The following is a 19682-nucleotide window of genomic DNA, read 5'->3' on the forward strand; positions in this document are numbered from 1 at the left end:
GTGCGGGGGAGTGTGAGTCTGTGTGTAGTGTGTGCGGGGGAGTGTGAGTCTGTGTGTAGTGTGTGGGGGGGAGTGTGAGTCTGTGTGTAGTGTGTGGGGGGGAGTGTGAGTCTGTGTGTAGTGTGTGGGGGGGAGTGTGTGTAGTCAGTGTAGTGTGTGCGGGGGAGTGTGAGTCTGTGTGTAGTGTGTGGGGGGGAGTGTGAGTCTGTGTTTAGTGTGTGGGGGGGAGTGTGAGTCTGTGTGTAGTGTGTGGGGGGGAGTGTGAGTCTGTGTGTAGTGTGTGGGGGGGAGTGTGAGTCTGTGTGTAGTGTGTGGGGGGGAGTGTGAGTCTGTGTGTAGTGTGTGGGGGGGAGTGTGAGTCTGTGTGTAGTGTGTGCGGGGGAGTGTGAGTCTGTGTGTAGTGTGTGGGGGGGAGTGTGAGTCTGGGTGTAGTGTGTGGGGGGGAGTGTGAGTCTGTGTGTAGTGTGTGGGGGGGAGTGTGAGTCTGCGTTGTAGTGTGTGGGGGGAGTGTGAGTCTGCGTGTAGTGTGTGGGGGGGAGTGTGAGTCTGCGTGTAGTGTGTGGGGGGGAGTGTGAGTCTGCGTGTAGTGTGTGGGGGGGAGTGTGAGTCTGCGTGTAGTGTGTGGGGGGGAGTGTGAGTCTGTGTGTAGTGTGTGGGGGGGGAGTGTGAGCCTGTGTGTAGTGTGTGCGGGGGAGTGTGAGTCTGTGTGTAGTGTGTGGGGGGGAGTGTGAGTCTGTGTGTAGTGTGTGGGGGGGAGTGTGAGTCTGTGTGTAGTGTGTGGGGGGGAGTGTGAGTCTGTGTGTAGTGTGTGGGGGGGAGTGTGAGTCTGTGTGTAGTGTGTGGGGGGGAGTGTGAGTCTGTGTGTAGTGTGTGGGGGGGAGTGTGAGTCTGTGTGTAGTGTGTGGGGGGGAGTGTGAGTCTGTGTGTAGTGTGTGGGGGGGAGTGTGAGTCTGTGTGTAGTGTGTGGGGGGGAGTGTGAGTCTGTGTGTAGTGTGTGGGGGGGAGTGTGAGTCTGCGTGTAGTGTGTGGGGGGGAGTGTGAGTCTGCGTGTAGTGTGTGCGGGGGAGTGTGAGTCTGTGTGTAGTGTGTGGGGGGGAGTGTGAGTCTGTGTGTAGTGTGTGTGGGGGAGTGTGAGTCTGTGTGTAGTGTGTGGGGGGGAGTGTGAGTCTGTGTGTAGTGTGTGGGGGGGAGTGTGAGTTTGTGTGTAGTGTGTGGGGAGGAGTGTGAGTCTGTGTGTAGTGTGTGGGGGGGAGTGTGAGTCTGTGTGTAGTGTGTGGGGGGGAGTGTGAGTCTGTGTGTAGTGTGTGCGGGGGAGTGTGAGTCTGTGTGTAGTGTGTGCGGGGGAGTGTGAGTCTGTGTGTAGTGTGTGGGGGGGAGTGTGAGTCTGTGTGTAGTGTGTGGGGGGGAGTGTGAGTCTGTGTGTAGTGTGTGGGGGGGAGTGTGTGTAGTCAGTGTAGTGTGTGCGGGGGAGTGTGAGTCTGTGTGTAGTGTGTGGGGGGGAGTGTGAGTCTGCGTGTAGTGTGTGGGGGGGAGTGTGAGTCTGTGTGTAGTGTGTGGGGGGGAGTGTGAGTCTGTGTGTAGTGTGTGGGGGGGAGTGTGAGTCTGTGTGTAGTGTGTGCGGGGGAGTGTGAGTCTGTGTGTAGTGTGTGGGGGGGAGTGTGAGTCTGTGTGTAGTGTGTGGGGGGGAGTGTGAGTCTGTGTGTAGTGTGTGGGGGGGAGTGTGAGTCTGTGTGTAGTGTGTGGGGGGGAGTGTGAGTCTGTGTGTAGTGTGTGGGGGGGAGTGTGAGTCTGCGTGTAGTGTGTGGGGGGGAGTGTGAGTCTGTGTGTAGTGTGTGGGGGGGAGTGTGAGTTTGTGTGTAGTGTGTGGGGGGGAGTGTGAGTCTGTGTGTAGTGTGTGCGGGGGAGTGTGAGTCTGTGTGTAGTGTGTGGGGGGGAGTGTGAGTCTGTGTGTAGTGTGTGCGGGGGAGTGTGAGTCTGTGTGTAGTGTGTGGGGGGGAGTGTGAGTCTGTGTGTAGTGTGTGGGGGGGAGTGTGAGTCTGTGTGTAGTGTGTGGGGGGGAGTGTGAGTCTGCGTGTAGTGTGTGGGGGGGAGTGTGAGTCTGTGTGTAGTGTGTGGGGGGAGTGTGAGTCTGTGTGTAGTGTGTGGGGGGGAGTGTGAGTCTGTGTGTAGTGTGTGGGGGGGAGTGTGAGTCTGCGTGTAGTGTGTGGGGGGGAGTGTGAGTCTGCGTGTAGTGTGTGGGGGGGAGTGTGAGTCTGCGTGTAGTGTGTGGGGGGGAGTGTGAGTCTGTGTGTAGTGTGTGGGGGGAGTGTGAGTCTGCGTGTAGTGTGTGGGGGGGAGTGTGAGTCTGTGTGTAGTGTGTGCGGGGGAGTGTGAGTCTGCGTGTAGTGTGTGGGGGGGAGTGTGAGTCTGTGTGTAGTGTGTGCGGGGGAGTGTGAGTCTGCGTGTAGTGTGTGGGGGGGAGTGTGAGTCTGCGTGTAGTGTGTGGGGGGGAGTGTGAGTCTGTGTGTAGTGTGTGGGGGGAGTGTGAGTCTGCGTGTAGTGTGTGGGGGGGAGTGTGAGTCTGTGTGTAGTGTGTGCGGGGGAGTGTGAGTCTGCGTGTAGTGTGTGGGGGGGAGTGTGAGTCTGTGTGTAGTGTGTGCGGGGGAGTGTGAGTCTGCGTGTAGTGTGTGGGGGGGAGTGTGAGTCTGTGTGTAGTGTGTGGGGGGAGTGTGAGTCTGTGTGTAGTGTGTGCGGGGGTGTGTGAGTCTGCGTGTAGTGTGTGGGGGGGAGTGTGAGTCTGTGTGTAGTGTGTGGGGGGGAGTGTGAGTCTGTGTGTAGTGTGTGCGGGGGAGTGTGAGTCTGTGTGTAGTGTGTGGGGGGGAGTGTGAGTCTGTGTGTAGTGTGTGGGGGGGAGTGTGAGTCTGTGTGTAGTGTGTGGGGGGGAGTGTGAGTCTGGGTGTAGTGTGTGGGGGGGAGTGTGAGTCTGCGTGTAGTGTGTGGGGGGGAGTGTGAGTCTGCGTGTAGTGTGTGCGGGGGAGTGTGCGTCTGTGTGTAGTGTGTGGGGGGGAGTGTGAGTCTGTGTGTAGTGTGTGGGGGGGAGTGTGAGTCTCTGTGTAGTGTGTGGGGGGGAGTGTGAGTCTGTGTGTAGTGTGTGGGGAGGAGTGTGAGTCTGTGTGTAGTGTGTGGGGGGGAGTGTGAGTCTGTGTGTAGTGTGTGGAGGGGAGTGTGAGTTTGTGTGTAGTGTGTGGGGAGGAGTGTGAGTCTGTGTGTAGTGTGTGGGGGGGAGTGTGAGTCTGTGTGTAGTGTGTGGGGGGGAGTGTGAGTCTGTGTGTAGTGTGTGCGGGGGAGTGTGAGCCTGTGTGTAGTGTGTGGGGGGGAGTGTGAGTCTGTGTGTAGTGTGTGGGGGGGAGTGTGAGTCTGTGTGTAGTGTGTGCGGGGGAGTGTGAGTCTGTGTGTAGTGTGTGGGGGGGAGTGTGAGTCTGTGTGTAGTGTGTGGGGGGGAGTGTGAGTCTGTGTGTAGTGTGTGGGGGGGAGTGTGTGTAGTCAGTGTAGTGTGTGCGGGGGAGTGTGAGTCTGTGTGTAGTGTGTGGGGGGGAGTGTGAGTCTGTGTTTAGTGTGTGGGGGGGAGTGTGAGTCTGTGTGTAGTGTGTGGGGGGGAGTGTGAGTCTGTGTGTAGTGTGTGGGGGGGAGTGTGAGTCTGTGTGTAGTGTGTGGGGGGGAGTGTGAGTCTGTGTGTAGTGTGTGGGGGGGAGTGTGAGTCTGTGTGTAGTGTGTGCGGGGGAGTGTGAGTCTGTGTGTAGTGTGTGGGGGGGAGTGTGAGTCTGTGTGTAGTGTGTGGGGGGGAGTGTGAGTCTGTGTGTAGTGTGTGGGGGGGAGTGTGAGTCTGCGTGTAGTGTGTGGGGGGAGTGTGAGTCTGCGTGTAGTGTGTGGGGGGGAGTGTGAGTCTGCGTGTAGTGTGTGGGGGGGAGTGTGAGTCTGCGTGTAGTGTGTGGGGGGGAGTGTGAGTCTGCGTGTAGTGTGTGGGGGGGAGTGTGAGTCTGTGTGTAGTGTGTGGGGGGGGAGTGTGAGCCTGTGTGTAGTGTGTGCGGGGGAGTGTGAGTCTGTGTGTAGTGTGTGGGGGGGAGTGTGAGTCTGTGTGTAGTGTGTGGGGGGGAGTGTGAGTCTGTGTGTAGTGTGTGGGGGGGAGTGTGAGTCTGTGTGTAGTGTGTGGGGGGGAGTGTGAGTCTGTGTGTAGTGTGTGGGGGGGAGTGTGAGTCTGTGTGTAGTGTGTGGGGGGGAGTGTGAGTCTGTGTGTAGTGTGTGGGGGGGAGTGTGAGTCTGTGTGTAGTGTGTGGGGGGGAGTGTGAGTCTGTGTGTAGTGTGTGGGGGGGAGTGTGAGTCTGTGTGTAGTGTGTGGGGGGGAGTGTGAGTCTGCGTGTAGTGTGTGGGGGGGAGTGTGAGTCTGCGTGTAGTGTGTGCGGGGGAGTGTGAGTCTGTGTGTAGTGTGTGGGGGGGAGTGTGAGTCTGTGTGTAGTGTGTGTGGGGGAGTGTGAGTCTGTGTGTAGTGTGTGGGGGGGAGTGTGAGTCTGTGTGTAGTGTGTGGGGGGGAGTGTGAGTTTGTGTGTAGTGTGTGGGGAGGAGTGTGAGTCTGTGTGTAGTGTGTGGGGGGGAGTGTGAGTCTGTGTGTAGTGTGTGGGGGGGAGTGTGAGTCTGTGTGTAGTGTGTGCGGGGGAGTGTGAGTCTGTGTGTAGTGTGTGCGGGGGAGTGTGAGTCTGTGTGTAGTGTGTGGGGGGGAGTGTGAGTCTGTGTGTAGTGTGTGGGGGGGAGTGTGAGTCTGTGTGTAGTGTGTGGGGGGGAGTGTGTGTCGTCAGTGTAGTGTGTGCGGGGGAGTGTGAGTCTGTGTGTAGTGTGTGGGGGGGAGTGTGAGTCTGCGTGTAGTGTGTGGGGGGGAGTGTGAGTCTGTGTGTAGTGTGTGGGGGGGAGTGTGAGTCTGTGTGTAGTTTGTGGGGGGGAGTGTGAGTCTGTGTGTAGTGTGTGCGGGGGAGTGTGAGTCTGTGTGTAGTGTGTGGGGGGGAGTGTGAGTCTGTGTGTAGTGTGTGGGGGGGAGTGTGAGTCTGTGTGTAGTGTGTGGGGGGGAGTGTGAGTCTGTGTGTAGTGTGTGGGGGGGAGTGTGAGTCTGTGTGTAGTGTGTGGGGGGGAGTGTGAGTCTGTGTGTAGTGTGTGGGGGGGAGTGTGAGTCTGTGTGTAGTGTGTGGGGGGGAGTGTGAGTCTGTGTGTAGTGTGTGGGGGGGAGTGTGAGTCTGCGTGTAGTGTGTGGGGGGGAGTGTGAGTCTGTGTGTAGTGTGTGGGGGGGAGTGTGAGTCTGTGTGTAGTGTGTGGGGGGGGAGTGTGAGTCTGCGTGTAGTGTGTGGGGGGGAGTGTGAGTCTGTGTGTAGTGTGTGGGGGGGAGTGTGAGTCTGTGTGTAGTGTGTGGGGGGGAGTGTGAGTCTGTGTGTAGTGTGTGCGGGGGAGTGTGAGTCTGTGTGTAGTGTGTGGGGGGGAGTGTGAGTCTGTGTGTAGTGTGTGCGGGGGAGTGTGAGTCTGTGTGTAGTGTGTGGGGGGGAGTGTGAGTCTGTGTGTAGTGTGTGGGGGGGAGTGTGAGTCTGTGTGTAGTGTGTGGGGGGGAGTGTGAGTCTGCGTGTAGTGTGTGGGGGGGAGTGTGAGTCTGTGTGTAGTGTGTGGGGGGAGTGTGAGTCTGTGTGTAGTGTGTGGGGGGAGTGTGAGTCTGTGTGTAGTGTGTGGGGGGGAGTGTGAGTCTGCGTGTAGTGTGTGGGGGGGAGTGTGAGTCTGCGTGTAGTGTGTGGGGGGGAGTGTGAGTCTGCGTGTAGTGTGTGGGGGGGAGTGTGAGTCTGTGTGTAGTGTGTGGGGGGAGTGTGAGTCTGCGTGTAGTGTGTGGGGGGGAGTGTGAGTCTGTGTGTAGTGTGTGCGGGGGAGTGTGAGTCTGTGTGTAGTGTGTGGGGGGGAGTGTGAGTCTGTGTGTAGTGTGTGCGGGGGAGTGTGAGTCTGCGTGTAGTGTGTGGGGGGGAGTGTGAGTCTGTGTGTAGTGTGTGCGGGGGAGTGTGAGTCTGCGTGTAGTGTGTGGGGGGGAGTGTGAGTCTGCGTGTAGTGTGTGGGGGGGAGTGTGAGTCTGTGTGTAGTGTGTGGGGGGAGTGTGAGTCTGCGTGTAGTGTGTGGGGGGGAGTGTGAGTCTGTGTGTAGTGTGTGCGGGGGAGTGTGAGTCTGCGTGTAGTGTGTGGGGGGGAGTGTGAGTCTGTGTGTAGTGTGTGGGGGGGAGTGTGAGTCTGTGTGTAGTGTGTGGGGGGGAGTGTGAGTCTGTGTGTAGTGTGTGCGGGGAGTGTGAGTCTGCGTGTAGTGTGTGGGGGGAGTGTGAGTCTGTGTGTAGTGTGTGTGGGGAGTGTGAGTCTGTGTGTAGTGTGTGCGGGGGAGTGTGAGTCTGTGTGTAGTGTGTGCGGGGGAGTGTGAGTCTGCGTGTAGTGTGTGGGGGGGAGTGTGAGTCTGCGTGTAGTGTGTGGGGGGGAGTGTGAGTCTGTGTGTAGTGTGTGGGGGGGAGTGTGAGTCTGTGTGTAGTGTGTGGGGGGAGTGTGAGTCTGCGTGTAGTGTGTGGGGGGAGTGTGAGTCTGTGTGTAGTGTGTGGGGGGGAGTGTGAGTCTGTGTGTAGTGTGTGGGGGGGAGTGTGAGTCTGTGTGTAGTGTGTGTGGGGGAGTGTGAGTCTGTGTGTAGTGTGTGCGGGGGAGTGTGAGTCTGTGTGTAGTGTGTGGGGGGGAGTGTGAGTCTGTGTGTAGTGTGTGGGGGGAGTGTGAGTCTGTGTGTAGTGTGTGGGGGGGAGTGTGAGTCTGTGTGTAGTGTGTGGGGGGGAGTGTGAGTCTGTGTGTAGTGTGTGGGGGGGAGTGTGAGTCTGTGTGTAGTGTGTGGGGGGGAGTGTGAGTCTGTGTGTAGTGTGTGGGGGGGAGTGTGAGTCTGCGTGTAGTGTGTGGGGGGGAGTGTGAGTCTGCGTGTAGTGTGTGGGGGGAGTGTGAGTCTGTGTGTAGTGTGTGGGGGGGAGTGTGAGTCTGTGTGTAGTGTGTGGGGGGGAGTGTGAGTCTGTGTGTAGTGTGTGCGGGGGAGTGTGAGTCTGTGTGTAGTGTGTGGGGGGGAGTGTGAGTCTGTGTGTAGTGTGTGCGGGGGAGTGTGAGTCTGTGTGTAGTGTGTGGGGGGGAGTGTGAGTCTGTGTGTAGTGTGTGGGGGGGAGTGTGAGTCTGTGTGTAGTGTGTGGGGGGGAGTGTGAGTCTGCGTGTAGTGTGTGGGGGGGAGTGTGAGTCTGTGTGTAGTGTGTGGGGGGGAGTGTGAGTCTGTGTGTAGTGTGTGGGGGGGAGTGTGAGTCTGCGTGTAGTGTGTGGGGGGGAGTGTGAGTCTGTGTGTAGTGTGTGGGGGGGAGTGTGAGTCTGCGTGTAGTGTGTGCGGGGAGTGTGAGTCTGTGTGTAGTGTGTGGGGGGAGTGTGAGTCTGTGTGTAGTGTGTGGGGGGGAGTGTGAGTCTGTGTGTAGTGTGTGGGGGGGAGTGTGAGTCTGCGTGTAGTGTGTGGGGGGGAGTGTGAGTCTGCGTGTAGTGTGTGGGGGGGAGTGTGAGTCTGCGTGTAGTGTGTGGGGGGGAGTGTGAGTCTGTGTGTAGTGTGTGCGGGGGAGTGTGAGTCTGCGTGTAGTGTGTGGGGGGGAGTGTGTGTCTGCGTGTAGTGTGTGGGGGGGAGTGTGAGTCTGTGTGTAGTGTGTGGGGGGAGTGTGAGTCTGCGTGTAGTGTGTGGGGGGGAGTGTGAGTCTGTGTGTAGTGTGTGCGGGGGAGTGTGAGTCTGCGTGTAGTGTGTGGGGGGGAGTGTGAGTCTGTGTGTAGTGTGTGGGGGGGAGTGTGAGTCTGTGTGTAGTGTGTGGGGGGGAGTGTGAGTCTGTGTGTAGTGTGTGGGGGGAGTGTGAGTCTGTGTGTAGTGTGTGGGGGGGAGTGTGAGTCTGTGTGTAGTGTGTGGGGGGGAGTGTGAGTCTGTGTGTAGTGTGTGGGGGGGAGTGTGAGTCTGTGTGTAGTGTGTGGGGGGGAGTGTGAGTCTGTGTGTAGTGTGTGGGGGGGAGTGTGAGTCTGTGTGTAGTGTGTGGGGGGGAGTGTGAGTCTGTGTGTAGTGTGTGGGGGGGAGTGTGAGTCTGTGTGTAGTGTGTGCGGGGGAGTGTGAGTCTGTGTGTAGTGTGTGGGGGGGAGTGTGAGTCTGTGTGTAGTGTGTGGGGGGGAGTGTGAGTCTGTGTGTAGTGTGTGGGGGGGAGTGTGAGTCTGTGTGTAGTGTGTGGGGGGGAGTGTGAGTCTGTGTGTAGTGTGTGGGGGGGAGTGTGAGTCTGTGTGTAGTGTGTGGGGGGGAGTGTGAGTCTGTGTGTAGTGTGTGCGGGGGAGTGTGAGTCTGTGTGTAGTGTGTGGGGGGGAGTGTGAGTCTGTGTGTAGTGTGGGGGGGAGTGTGAGTCTGTGTGTAGTGTGTGGGGGGGAGTGTGAGTCTGTGTGTAGTGTGTGGGGGGGAGTGTGAGTCTGTGTGTAGTGTGTGGGGGGGAGTGTGTGTAGTCAGTGTAGGACGAGGGGAAGGGAAGGATAGATGGAGAGCGATCCAGGAGCAATGAGGTGGTTAGGATTGTGGCTGTAAGAGAGTGGGGGGAGGGTGGGGGGAGAGTGGGGGAGGGGGGAGAGTGGGGGGAGGGGGGAGAGTGGGGGGAGGGGGGAGATCGGCCGAGGGGGGGGAGAGTGGGGGGAGGGGGGGAGAGTGGGGGGAGGGGGGAGATCGGGCGAGGGGGGGAGAGTGGGGGGAGGGGGGAGATCGGGCGAGGGGGGGAGAGTGGGGGGAGGGGGGAGAGTCGATGGGAGAGTGGGAGGGGGAGAGTGGGGGGAGGGGGGAGAGTGGGGGGAGGGGGGAGAGTGGGGGAGGGGGGAGAGTCGGGGGGAGAGTGGAGAGTCGGGGGGAGAGTGGGGGGAGGGGGGAGAGTGGGGGGAGGGGGGGGAGAGTGGGGGAGGGGGGAGAGTGGGGGGAGGGGGGGAGAGGGGAGAGTGGGGGGAGGGGGGAGATCGGGCGAGGGGGGAGAGTGGGGGGAGGGGGGAGAGTCGATGGGAGAGTGGGAGGGGGAGAGTGGGGGGAGGGGGGAGATCGGGCGAGGGGGGGGGAGTGGGGGAGAGTGGGGGGAGGGGGGAGAGTGGGGGGGAGGGGGGAGAGTCGGGGGGAGAGTGGGGGGAGGGGGGGAGAGTCGGGCGACGGGGGGGAGTCGGGGGAGGGAGGTTCCACAGTACTGGAGGTCCAGGAATGGATTGGTCAGAGAGCAGCAAGGTGCTGGGAGCTCGGATTTGAAGGAGTGCGGAGGAAGGATGTGCGTAACTTACCATCAGAACTTGGTCTTTGATGAGAAACAGCTGCTTCGTCCATTGTCCCAGCCACTTCTTCCGCCACAGAAAGCCACAGATTCGGGAATCGTTGTGTGGCCGTGTGGGAGACTCTGGCGGGACCCAGCGAAGGGAACCAGTACGGTTATTCCCAGAAACCTCGTCTTCTCCGTAAGATTCATAGTGACTGCTGTCTGAATCCATGCAATCTGCAATCACATTCCATTAACACACCTTCAGCAGCACAACACAGAGCGACTGGGGTACAAGCTCCTCTGTGGGCACGCTGTAACATGCAGGTAAAACAGCACAATAGTGACCCCCTGTAAATACTGACACACTCCCGGGGACCCCCTGTAAATACTGACACACTCCCGGGGACCCCCTGTAAATACTGACACACTCCCGGGGACCCCCTGTAAATACCGACACACTTCCGGACTCCCTGTAAACACTGACACACTCCCGGGGACCCCCTGTAAATACTGACACACTCCCGGGGACCCCCTGTAAATACTGACACACTCCCGGGGACCCCCTGTAAATACTGACACACTCCCGGGGACCCCCTGTAAATACCGACACACTTCCGGACTCCCTGTAAACACTGACACACTCCCGGGGACCCCCTGTAAATACTGACACACTCCCGGGGACCCCCTGTAAATACCGACACACTTCCGGACTCCCTGTAAACACTGACACACTCCCGGGGACCCCCTGTGAATTCCGACACACTCCGGGAACCCCCTGTAAATACTGACACACTCACGGGGACTCCTGTGAATACCGACACACTCCCGGGGACCCCCTGTAAATACTGACACACTCCCGGGAACCCCCTGTAAATACTGACACACTCCCGGGGACCCCCTGTGAATTCCGACACACTCCCGGGGACCCCCTGTAAATACTGACACACTCCCGGGAACCCCCTGTAAATACCGACACACTTCCGGACCCCCTGTAAATACTGACACACTCCCGGGAAACCCCTGTAAATACCGACACGCTCCCGGGAACCCCTGTAAATACTGACACTCTCCCGGGGACAACCTGTAAATGCTGACACACTCCCGGGGATTCCCTGTAAATACTGACACACTCCCGGGGACCCCCTGTAAATACTGACACACTCCCGGGGACCCCCTGTAAATACTAACACACTCCCGGGGACCCCCTGTAAATACTGACACACTCCCGGGGATTCCCTGTAAATACTGGCAGACTCCCGGGGACCCCCTGTAAATACTGACACACTCCCGGGGACCCCCTGTAAATACTGACACACCCCCGGGGATTCCCTGTAAACACTGACACACTCCCCGGGAACCCCTGTAAATACTGACACACTCCCGGGAACCCCCTGTAAATACTGACACACTCCCGGGGACACCCTGTAAATACTGACACACTCCCGGGAACCCCTGTAAATACTGACACTCTCCCGGGGACACCCTGTAAATACTGACACACTCCCGGGAACCACCTATAAATACTGACACACTCCCGGGGACCCCCTGTAAATACTGACACACTCCCGGGGACCCCCTGTAAATACTAACACACTCCCGGGGATTCCCTGTAAATACTGACACACTCCCGGGGACCCCCTGTAAATACTGACACACTCCCGGGGATTCCCTGTAAATACTGGCAGACTCCCGGGGACCCCCTGTAAATACTGACACACTCCCGGGGACCCCCTGTAAATACTGACACTCTCCCGGGGACACCCTGTAAATACTGACACACTCCCGGGAACCACCTATAAATACTGACACACTCCCGGGGACCCCCTGTAAATACTGACACACTCCCGGGGACCCCCTGTAAATACTAACACACTCCCGGGGATTCCCTGTAAATACTGACACACTCCCGGGGACCCCCTGTAAATACTGACACACTCCCGGGGATTCCCTGTAAATACTGGCAGACTCCCGGGGACCCCCTGTAAATACTGACACACTCCCGGGGACCCCCTGTAAATACTGACACACCCCCGGGGATTCCCTGTAAACACTGACACACTCCCCGGGAACCCCTGTAAATACTGACACACTCCCGGGGACACCCTGTAAATACTGACACTCTCCCGGGAACCACCTATAAATACTGACACACTCCCGGTGACCCCCTGTAGATACTGACACACTCCCGGGGACCCCCTGTAAATACTGATGGTCTCTCAGGGACCCCCTGTGAATACCGACACACTCCCGGGAATCCCCTGTAAATACTGACACACTCCCGGGAACCCCCTGTAAACACTGACACATTCCCAGGAACACCCTGTAAATACTGACACACTCCCGGGAACACCCTGTAAATACTGACACACTCCCGGGGACCCATGTAAATACTGACACACTCCCGGGGGCCCCTGTAAATACTGACACACTCCCGGGGACTCCCGGTAAATAATGACACACTCCCAGAACACCCTGTAAATACTGACACACTCCCGGGAACACCATGTAAATACTGACACACTCCCGGGGACCCATGTAAATACTGACACACTCCCGGGGACTCCCAGTAAATATTGACACACTCCCGGGGACTCCCTGTAAATACTGACACACTCCCGGAACACCCTGTAAATACTGACACACTCCCGGGGACCCCGTGTAAATAGTGACACACGCCCGGGGATTCCCTGTAAATACCGACACACTCCCATGGATTCCCTGTAAATACCGACACACTCCTGGGAACCCCCTGTAAATACTGACACACTCCCGGGAACCCCCTGTAAATACCGACACACTTCCGGACCCCCTGTAAATACTGACACACTCCCGGGAACCACCTGTAAATACCGACACACTCCCGGGAACCCCCTGTAAATACCGACACACTCCTGGGAACCCCCTGTAAATACCGACACACTCCCCGGGGACCCCATTAAATACTGACACACTCCCGGGGACCCCATTAAATACTGACACACTCCCGGGGACCCCTTGTAATTACTGACACACTCCCGGGGACACCATGTAAATACTGACACACTCCCCGGGGACCCCCTTTAAATACTGACACACTCCCAGGGACCCCATGTAAATACTGACACACTCCCGGGGACCCCCTGTAAACACTGACACACTCCCGGGACCCTCTGTAAATACTGACACACTCCCCGGGGACCCCCTGCAAATACTGACACACTCCCGGGGACCCCCTGTAAACACTGACACACTCCCAGGGACCCCATGTAAATACTGACACACTCCCGGGGACCCCCTGTAAATACTGACACACTCCCGGGGACCTGCTGTAAATACTGACACACTCCCGGGGACCCCTTGTAAATACGGACATACTCCCGGGGACCCCCTGTAAATACTGACACACTCCCGGGGACCCCCTGTAAGTACTGACACACTCCCGGGGACCCCCTGTAAATACTGACACACTCCCAGGGACCCCATGTAAATACTGACACACTCCCAGGGACCCCCTGTAAATACTGACACACTCCCGGGGACCCCCTGTAAATACTGACACACTCCCGGGGACCCCTTGTAAATACGGACACACTCCCAGGCACCCCCTGTAAATACTGACACACTCCCAGGGTACCATGTAAATACTGACACACTCCGGCGACCGCCTGTAAGTACTGACACACTCCCGGGGACCCCCTGTAAATACTGACACACTCCCGGGGACCCCTTGTAAATACTGACACACTCCCGGGGACCCCCTGTAAACACTGACACACTCCCGGGACCCTCTGTAAATACTGACACACTCCCCGGGGACCCCCTGTAAATACTGACACACTCCCGGGGACCCCCTGTAAACACTGACACACTCCCAGGGACCCCATGTAAATACTGACACAATCCCGGGGACCCCCTGTAAATACTGACACACTCCCGGGGACCTGCTGTAAACACTGACACACTCCCGGGGACCCCTTGTAAATACTGACACACTCCCGGGGACCCCCTGTAAACACTGACACACTCCCGGGACCCTCTGTAAATACTGACACACTCCCCGGGGACCCCCTGTAAATACTGACACACTCCCGGGGACCCCCTGTAAACACGGACACACTCCCAGGGACCCCATGTAAATACTGACACACTCCCGGGGACCCCCTGTAAATACTGACACACTCCCGGGGACCTGCTGTAAATACTGACACACTCCCGGGGACCCCTTGTAAATACGGACATACTCCCGGGGACCCCCTGTAAATACTGACACACTCCCGGGGACCCCCTGTAAATACTGACACACTCCCGGGGACCCCCTGTAAATACTGACACACTCCCGGGGACCCCTTGTAAATAGTGACACACTCCCGGGGACACCATGTAAATACTGACACACTCCCAGGGACCCCCTGTAAATACTGACACACTCCCGGGGACCCCCTGTAAATACTGACACACTCCCGGGGACCCCCTGTAAATACTGACACACTCCCAGGGTACCATGTAAACACTGACACACTCCCAGGGTACCATGTAAATACTGACACACTCCCAGGGTACCATGTAAATACTGACACACTCCCGGGGACCCCTGTAAATACTGACACACTCCTGTGGGCCCGCTGTAAATACTGACACACTCCTGGGGACCCATGTAAATACTAACACACTCCCGGCGACCGCCTGTAAGTACTGACACACTCCCGGGGACCCCCTGTACATACTGAAACACTCCCAGGCCCCCCCTGTAAATACCGACACACTCCTGGGGACAACCTGTAAATACTGACACACTCCCGGGACCCCCTGCATATACTGACACACTCCCAGGGACCCCATGTAAATACTGACACACTCCCGGGGACCCCTTGTAAATAGTGACACACTCCCGGGGACACCATGTAAATACTGACACACTCCCGGGGACCCCCTTTAAATACTGACACACTCCCAGGGATCCCCTGTGAATACTGACACACACCCGGGGACCCGCTGTAAATACTGACACACTCCCAGGGACCCCATGTAAATACTGACACACTCCCGGGGACCCCTTGTAAATACTGACACACTCCCGGGGACCCCCTGTAAATACTGACCCACTCCCGGGGACCCGCTGTAAATACTGACACACTCCCGGGGACCCCTTGTAAATACTGACACACTCCCGGGGACCCCCTGTAAACACTGACACACTCCCGGGACCCTCTGTAAATACTGACACACTCCCGGGGACCCCCTGTAAATACTGACACACACCTGGGGACCCCCTGTAATTACTGACACACTCCCAGGGACCCCCTGTAAATACTGACACACTCCCAGGGACCCCCTGTAAACACTGACACACTCCCAGGGTACCATGTAAATACTGACACACTCCCAGGGTACCATGTAAATATTGACACACTCCCGGGGACGCCCTGTAAATACTGAGACACACCCAGGGAGCCCTTGTAAATACTTACACACTTCCTAGGTCCCCCTGTAAATACTGACACACTCCCAGGGACCCCCTGTAAATACTGACACACTCCCGGGGTCACCCTGTAAATATTGACACACTCCCGGGGACTCCCTGTAAATACTGACACACTCCCGGGGACCACAAGTAAATACCGACACACTCCCGGGGACCCCCTGTAAATACTGACACACTCCCGGGGACCCCCTGTAAATACTGACACACTCCCGTGGACCCCCTGTAAATACTGACACAATCCCAGGGACTCCCTGTAAATACCGACACACTCCCGGGGACCCCCTGTAAATACTGACACACTCCCGGGGACACCATGTAAATACTGACACACACCCAGGGACCCCCTGTAAATACTGACACACTCCCGGGGACACCCTTTAAATACTGACACACTCCCGGGGACCGCCTGTAAATACTGACACACTCCCGGGGACACCATGTAAATACTGACACACACCCAGGGACCCCCTGTAAATACTGACACACACCCGGGGACCTCCTGTGAATACCGACACAGTCCCGGGGACCCCCTGTAATTACTGACCCACTCCCGGGGTACCATGTAAATACTGACCCACTCCCGGAGACCCCCTGTCTATACTGACACACTCCCAGGGACCCCCCTGTAAATACTGACACACGCCCGAGGACCCCCTGTAAATACTGACACACTTCCTAGGTCCCCCTGTAAATACTGACACTCTCCCGGGGAACCCCTGTAAATACGGACACACTCCCAGGGACTCCCTGTAAATAAAGACACACTCCCAGGGACTCTCTGTAAAAAACGCACACTCCCAGGGATCCCCTGTAAAAAGTAACACACTCCCGGGGATCTCCTGTGAATACTGACTCTCTCCCAGGAACCCCCTGTAAATACTAAAACACTCCCGGCGACCCCCTGTAAATACTGACACACTCCCAGGGACCCCTTGTAAATACTGACACACTCCCGGGGACACCCTGTTAATAATGACAAACTCTCGGGGACCCCCTTTAAATAGCGACACACTCCCGGGGACCCCCTGTAAATACTGACACACTCCCAGGGACTCCCTGTAAATACCGACACACTCCCAGGGACCCCTTGTAAATACTGACACACTCCCGGGGACACCCTGTTAATAATGACAAACTCTCGGGGACCCCCTTTAAATAGCGACACACTCCCGGGGACCCCCTGTAAATACTGACACACTCCCAGGGACCCCCTGTAAATACTGACACACTCCTAGGGACCCCCTGTAAATACCAACATACTCCCGGGGACCCCGTGTCAATCCTGACACAATCCCAGGGACCGCCTGTAAATACCGAGACACACCTGGGGACCCAGTTGAAATACCGTCATCTCTCAGGGACCCCCTGTAAATACTGACACACTCCCGGGGACCTCCTGTAAAGACCGACACACACCTGGGACCCCCTGTAAAAACTGACACACTCCCGGGGACCTCCTGTAAAGACCGACACACTCCCGGGGACACGCTGTAAATACTGAAACACTCCCGGGGACCCCATGTAAATACTTACACACTGCCGGGACCCCCTGTAAATACTGACACACTCCTGGGGACCCATGTAAATACTAACACATTCCCGGCGTCCGCCTGTAAGTACTGACACACTCCCGGGTACCCCCTGTAAATACTGACACACTCCCGGGGACCCCATGTAAATACTGAAACACTCCCAGGGCCCCCCTGTAAATACCGACACACTCCTGGGGACAACCTGTAAATACTGACACACTCCCGGGGGCCCCTGTAAATACTGACAACACTCCCGGGACCCCCTGCATATACTGACACACTCCCGGGGGACCCCCTGTAAATACTGACACACTCCCGGGGACCCGCTGTAAATACTGACACACTCCCAGGGATCCCCTGTAAATACTGACACACACCCGGGGACCCGCTGTAAATACTGACACACTCCCAGGGACCCCATGTAAATACTGACACACTCCCGGGGACCCCTTGTAAATACTGACACACTCCCGGGGACCCCCTGTAAACACTGACACACTCCCGGGACCCTCTGTAAATACTGACACACTCCCCGGGGACCCCCTGTAAATACTGACCCACTCCCGGGGACCCGCTGTAAATACTGACACACTCCCAGGGACCGCATGTAAATACTGACACACTCCCGGGGACCCCCTGTAAATACTGACACACTCCCGGGGACCTGCTGTAAATACTGACACACTCCCGGGGACCCCTTGTAAATACGGACACACTCCCGGGGACCCCCTGTAAATACTGACACACTCCCGGGCACCCCCTGTAAATACTGACACACTCCCAGGGACCCCCCGTAAACACTGACACACTCCCGGGGACCCCCTGTAAATATTGACACACTCCCAGGGACCCCCTGTAAATACTGACACACTCCCAGGCACCCCCTGTAAATACTGACACACTCTCGGGGACACCCTGTAAATACTGACACACTCCCGGGGACCCCCTGTAAATACTGACACACTCCCAGGGTACCATGTAAATACTGACACACTCCCGGGGACCCCTGTGAATACTGACACACTCCTGTTGGCCCGCTGTAAATACTGACACACTCCCGGGGACGCCCTGCAAATACTGACACGCTCCCGGGGACCCCCTGTAAATACTGACACACACCTGGGGACCCCCTGTAATTACTGACACACTCCCAGGGACCCCCTGTAAATACTGACACACTCCCAGGGACCCCCTGTAAATACTGACACACTCCCAGGGTACCATGTAAATACTGACACACTCCCGGGGACGCCCTGTAAATACTGAGACACACCCAGGGAGCCCCTGTAAATACTTACACACTTCCTAGGTCCCCCTGTAAATACTGACACACTCCCAGGGACCCCATGTAAATACTGACACACTCCCAGGGACCCCCTGTAAATATTGACACACTCCCGGGGACCCCCTGTAAATACTGACACACTCCCAGGGACCCCCTGTAAACACTGACACACTCCCGGGGACACCCTGTAAATACTGACACACACTCCCGTGGACCCCCTGTAAATACTGACACACTCCCAGGGTACCATGTAAATACTGACACACTCCCGGGGACCCCTGTAAATACTGACACACTCCCAGGGTACCATGTAAATACTGACACACTCCCGTGGACCCCCTGTAAATACTGACACACTCCCAGGGTACCATGTAAATACTGACACACTCCCGGGGACGCCCTGCAAATACTGACACACTCCTGTTGGCCCGCTGTAAATACTGACACACTCCCAGGGACCCCCTGTAAATACTGACACTCCCAGGGTACCATGTAAATACTGACACACTCCCAGGGTACCATGTAAATATTGACACACTCCCGGAGACGCCCTGTAAATACTGAGACACACCCAGGGAGCCCCTGTAAATACTTACACACTTCCTAGGTCCCCCTGTAAATACTGACACACTCCCAGGGACCCCCTGTAAATACTGACACTCCCAGGGTACCATGTAAATACTGACACACTCCCAGGGTACCATGTAAATATTGACACACTCCCGGAGACGCCCTGTAAATACTGAGACACACCCAGGGAGCCCCTGTAAATACTTACACACTTCCTAGGTCCCCCTGTAAATACTGACACACTCCCGGGGACCACAAGTAAATACCGACACACTCCCGGGGACCCCCTGTAAATACTGACACACTCCCGGGGACCCCCTGTAAATACTGACACACTCCCGGGGACACCTTGTAAATACTGACACAATCCCAGGGGCTCCCTGTAAATACTGACACACTCCCGTGGACCCCCTGTAAATACTGACACAATCCCAGGGACTCCCTGTAAATACCGACACACTCCCGGGGACCCCCTGTAAATACTGACACACTCCCGGGGACACCATGTAAATACTGACACACACCCAGGGACCCCCTGTAAATACTGACACACTCCCGGGGACACCCTTTAAATACTGACACACTCCCGGGGACACCATGTAAATACTGACACACACCCGGGGACCTCCTGTGAATACCGACACAGTCCCGGGGACCCCCTGTAATTACTGACCCACTCCCGGGGTACCATGTAAATACTGACCCACTCCCGGAGACCCCCTGTCTATACTGACACACTCCCAGGGACCCCCCTGTAAATACTGACACACTCCCGAGGACCCCCTGTAAATACTGACACACTTCCTAGGTCCCCCTGTAAATACTGACACTCTCCCGGGGAACCCCTGTAAATACGGACACACTCCCAGGGACTCCCTGTAAATAAAGACACACTCCCAGGGACTCCCTGTAAATAAAGACACACTCCCAGGGACTCTCTGTAAAAAACGCACACTCCCAGGGATCCCCTGTAAAAAGTAACACACTCCCGGGGATCTCCTGTGAATACTGACTCTCTCCCAGGAACCCCCTGTAAATACTGAAACACTCCCGGCGACCCCCTGTAAATACTGACACACTCCCAGGGACTCCCTGTAAATACCGACACACTCCCAGGGACCCCTTGTAAATACTGACACACTCCCGGGGACACCCTGTTAATAATGACAAACTCTCGGGGACCCCCTTTAAATAGCGACACACTCCCGGGGACCCCCTGTAAATACTGACACACTCCCAGGGACCCCCTGTAAATACTGACACGCTCCTAGGGACCCCCTGTAAATACCAACATACTCCCGGGGACCCCGTGTCAATCCTGACACAATCCCAGGGACCGCCTATAAATACCGAGACACACCTGGGGACCCAGTTGAAATACCGTCATCTCTCAGGGGCCCCCTGTAAATACTGACACACTCCCGGGGACCTCCTGTAAAGACCGACACACACCCTGGGACCCCCTGTAAAAACTGACACACTCCCGGGGACCTC

At 57.1% G+C, this 19682-nt stretch overlaps 1 protein-coding gene across 1 annotated transcript in view; it reads right to left on the bottom strand.

Annotated features, from left to right (window-relative positions):
* LOC147098082 (actin filament-associated protein 1-like 2) overlaps positions 1-19682 on the bottom strand; it is a 135537-nt gene that overhangs the window by 22529 nt on the left and 93326 nt on the right. The window contains exon 6 of the mRNA XM_085970815.1: positions 9366-9574. Coding sequence (XP_085826941.1) covers positions 9366-9574 — 209 coding nt within the window. The remainder of the gene's footprint in view (positions 1-9365; positions 9575-19682) is intronic.

This window comes from Somniosus microcephalus, chromosome 30, assembly GCF_052327205.1.
Source record: "Somniosus microcephalus isolate GS21.2 chromosome 30, FLI_Smic_1.0, whole genome shotgun sequence".
Classification (NCBI taxonomy): Eukaryota; Metazoa; Chordata; class Chondrichthyes; order Squaliformes; family Somniosidae; genus Somniosus; species Somniosus microcephalus.